The sequence below is a fragment of the Nematolebias whitei genome, chromosome 1, assembly GCF_014905685.2.
Source record: "Nematolebias whitei isolate Nwh7 chromosome 1, NemWhi1, whole genome shotgun sequence".
NCBI classification, from domain to species: Eukaryota; Metazoa; Chordata; class Actinopteri; order Cyprinodontiformes; family Rivulidae; genus Nematolebias; species Nematolebias whitei.
This window is the reverse complement of record NC_056498.1, coordinates 44,088,553-44,091,963: the sequence shown is the minus strand read 5'-3', so window position 1 is coordinate 44,091,963 and position 3,411 is coordinate 44,088,553. Positions and strand designations below refer to the sequence as shown.

Below are 3,411 nucleotides of genomic sequence, written 5' to 3'. Positions count from 1 at the left end.
ACCATGAGGCCGGTCCAGAACTTCTCAGGGCCAGAACATGTACTGTTGGACACGTGGTGCGCAGTTTTTCAACATCCTCCCTTTGTTGTAGAAACTCTTTATTTTGACAGGACTGATGAGCTAAATGTCGTTTTTCATAATTTTTGCTGTGAACATTATTTTGAAAGGCAGGAATTTGACGTGCACGCTGAGCACAGTTCACAAGGGGTTAATGGTGACCAGGTTTGATGCCTTCTTTGGTCAACTGTTTTTATTTGTTCGTACCTGTTCTGCATCAGCTTGACAAGGTTAAACACACATTTCAGTGCAATGTCTTTTTAGATCTGAGCAACTGTAAGATGTGAAATAATGGTTTCATCTGTTCGTGTTTTCCAGGACCGGCCTCTTCTGTCTCCCAGAGTTCACTGCAAAACTGGAGAACTGCTCAATCCCTAAACCAGACTGTGAAATTCCAGAGATCCTGAGTGAAGAGCCAGTTTCCAAATCCCCGAGCCAGTCTTCTAACAGACCAAAAGATGAGAACGGTGTCCCTGAAAGCAGCACGCCCACTGCACCTCCACCCTGCCCCGTCCTCACACCGGTACCAGCTGGACAGACCCCTTACCCTCCTTATTTTGAAGGAGCCCCCTTCCCCCAGCCCTTATGGGTGCGCCACACCTACAGCCAATGGGTTCCTCAACCTCCTCCGCGACCAATCAAGAGAAAGAAGAGGCGGACGCGAGAACAGGGCCGCATGACCATAAGCACCATCCGTCTGCGACCACGGCAGGTCCTCTGTGAAAAGTGCAAGAACACACTGAATAGTGACGAAGACAGCAAAGATGGCACGAGCAAAACCTCCAGGAAGGAAAACGCCCCTCAGAGCGACGAGGACGGAGAGTTTAGGGACACTCCGGCCAAGTTGTCAAGAAAGGATGACATCACTGGACCCAAGGATGCCAAGAGACGTGAAAATGCCACCAGCCTGGACAGTAAACGCCTCAGAAAGGACAAACGGGGGGAGGCTGATGTGATCCCTCACAGTCCTGTTATTAAGATCTCCTACAGCACTCCACAAGGAAAGGGGGAGGTCATGAAGATCCCCTCACGGGTTCACGGTTCCATCAAACCCTTCTGCCCAAAGCAGCTAGTGCAAAATGGCAAAGGGTCCACTGACACCACCAAGGAGCAGCGGCACATTCTGGACGCGACTCGGTCTGGTCTTACTGTCTCTATTCCAAAACTCAAACTAACCAGGCCTTTTGCGACGGTCGGCAAGGACCCATCCTGTCCAAAGATCCGGTTGAGACCTCCTCAGAGTCAAGGCGAGGAGACAATGGTCGAGTATGAGGCAGAACTTGTTGAGGGCAGCACAAGACAAAGTCCCAGGGTGCCAGGACCATGTCTTCCTCACTCAGAAGACTCAGGAGAAGGAAAGAACTCCTTGGAATTGTGGTCCGGGAGTTCTGGAGAGGAGGCAGAGCGCAACCACAGCGACCTGACTCTCCTGATCAACTTCCGTAAGCGAAAAGCAGATTCTTCGAGCCTGTCCGTCTGCAGCAGCGACAGCTTGGACGAGTCCAAGTCCTTCAGCTCTGAGGGAACCTCACCTGAGCTCTGTGATCTGGCACCGGGCGAAGACCTCTCAGTCACATCATCCTCCATAACTCCTCAGGACAGCTGCAAGACGGTGCCGCCGCTGACGGTGCGGCTCCACACCCGCAGTATGACCAAGTGTGTGACAGAGGAGGGTCACGCCGTGGCGGTGGGTGACATCGTGTGGGGGAAGATCCACGGCTTCCCCTGGTGGCCGGCCCGAGTCCTCAGCATCAGCGGTGCCGGCAAGCAGGAGACAGCCCAGTGCGAGGCCCAGTGGCCCCAGGCCAAGGTGGCGTGGTTCGGTTCCCCCACCACCTCCCAGCTGTCTGTAGCCAAACTGTCGCCGTTCAGAGAGTTCTTCAGGTCCCGCTTCAACCGCAAAAAGAAGGGCATGTATCGAAGAGCCATCCTGGAGGCAGCGAAGGCCGTGGGCCACATGGGTCCAGAGATCACATCACTGCTGTCCCACTGCGACACGTAGGTAATCATCTCACCGGTAGGCTGTAAGTCCAGGCTAACATCGTAGACCCCTGGCAGCTCGTCTGAATGGATCCTGACCACCTGAACCAGGTTCAGAACAGTTTCAGCAGGTCTTCTAAAAGTCCCGCACCCCCACTGCCAATAGAAAGGGTTAAAGACAGCCTGTCAGATACCACCGAACGTTTAGGGAAGCAAATAAAATCACATGAATCCAATAATCAGCTGGAACAGAGACAAACATTTAAAATACAGCTGCTGTTTAAAGTTTTAGTGTTTGTGGGTTTGGTCCAGTCCATCCCATGGTTCCATGATTTAACAGATTTACGACTTGTTCGAACAACAGAGCTTCTTTAGAAACGAGCTATAAAACGACACCATGAAAGTCCTTCGGGACGTTTAGTTTCTTAAACATTATTGACACATAGACGTCGCCACTTTATTCACGCTGCAATGCATTCTGGGTAAATCAAGTTCAAGTTTATTGTCATTCACATCACATGTGGTACATGAGGTGGAACAAAATTGTGTACTCAAGGCCCCAGTTACATCCAAAATAGGAAAATTATAAAGTCTAAAAAGAAACGGTATACAAGGATCTAAGATATAAACTAAACACTGATCATGTAAAACATTATGGTGCATCAACAGCAGCCCGAACATGAGTCTGTGTGAGTAGATGGGTTTGAATACAGCAGCATGAGATCAGCAGCAGCATGAGATCAGCAGCAGCACAGATAAGTCACACTTCACCAGTTAAAGTAGCGTTACAGTGATTTTTTTTAACAGTAATTATTCTGGTTAGGGATTCATGAGTCTTAACAGCTTCAGGGCAGAAGCTGTTCCTCAGTTTAGTGGTTCTATGGTTCTAAATGGTTGAATCTGGTTCTAAATGATGAAGACGGGTTGCTCTGGTGTGAGCTTCATTTAGCTTGAATGTTAATTTGGACATCTGATGTTCAGCCCTTTAATTTGAACCAAAGCACATTGAAAGAGGAGAATGTAGAAATGACTTGGTTTCACATTATCTTCAGGGTTAATGTGCCTTATGTTAGCCCCGAGCTAATATAAATACACAACGTTAGCTTCGGAGCTCATGTTCATTCGTTTCAGTTCAATTCAGTTTATTTAAGTGGCGCTAATTCACAACAGAAGTCATCTCGGGGCATACACACAGGTGCTGGTCATAAAGTGAGAATATCATGAAAAAAATGGATTTATTTCAGTAAATCCATTCAAAAAGTGAAACTTTATTATATTCATCACACACAGACTGATATGTTTCAAATGTTTATTTCTTTTAATGTTGATTATAACTGACAACTAATGAAAACCCCAAATTCAATCTCTCAGAAA

At 48.0% G+C, this 3,411-nt stretch overlaps 1 protein-coding gene across 1 annotated transcript; it reads left to right on the top strand.

Annotated features, from left to right (window-relative positions):
* Nucleotides 1–375: 375 nt before the first annotated feature.
* pwwp2b (PWWP domain containing 2B) lies at nt 376–2,060 on the top strand (the record flags this gene model as incomplete). Its single annotated transcript, XM_037677539.1, is given in 1 exon segment — nt 376–2,060. A coding segment is annotated over 1 exon segment (1,684 nt), but the record flags the coding sequence as incomplete, so codon positions are not given.
* Between the last annotated feature and the right edge of the window lie 1,351 nt (nt 2,061–3,411).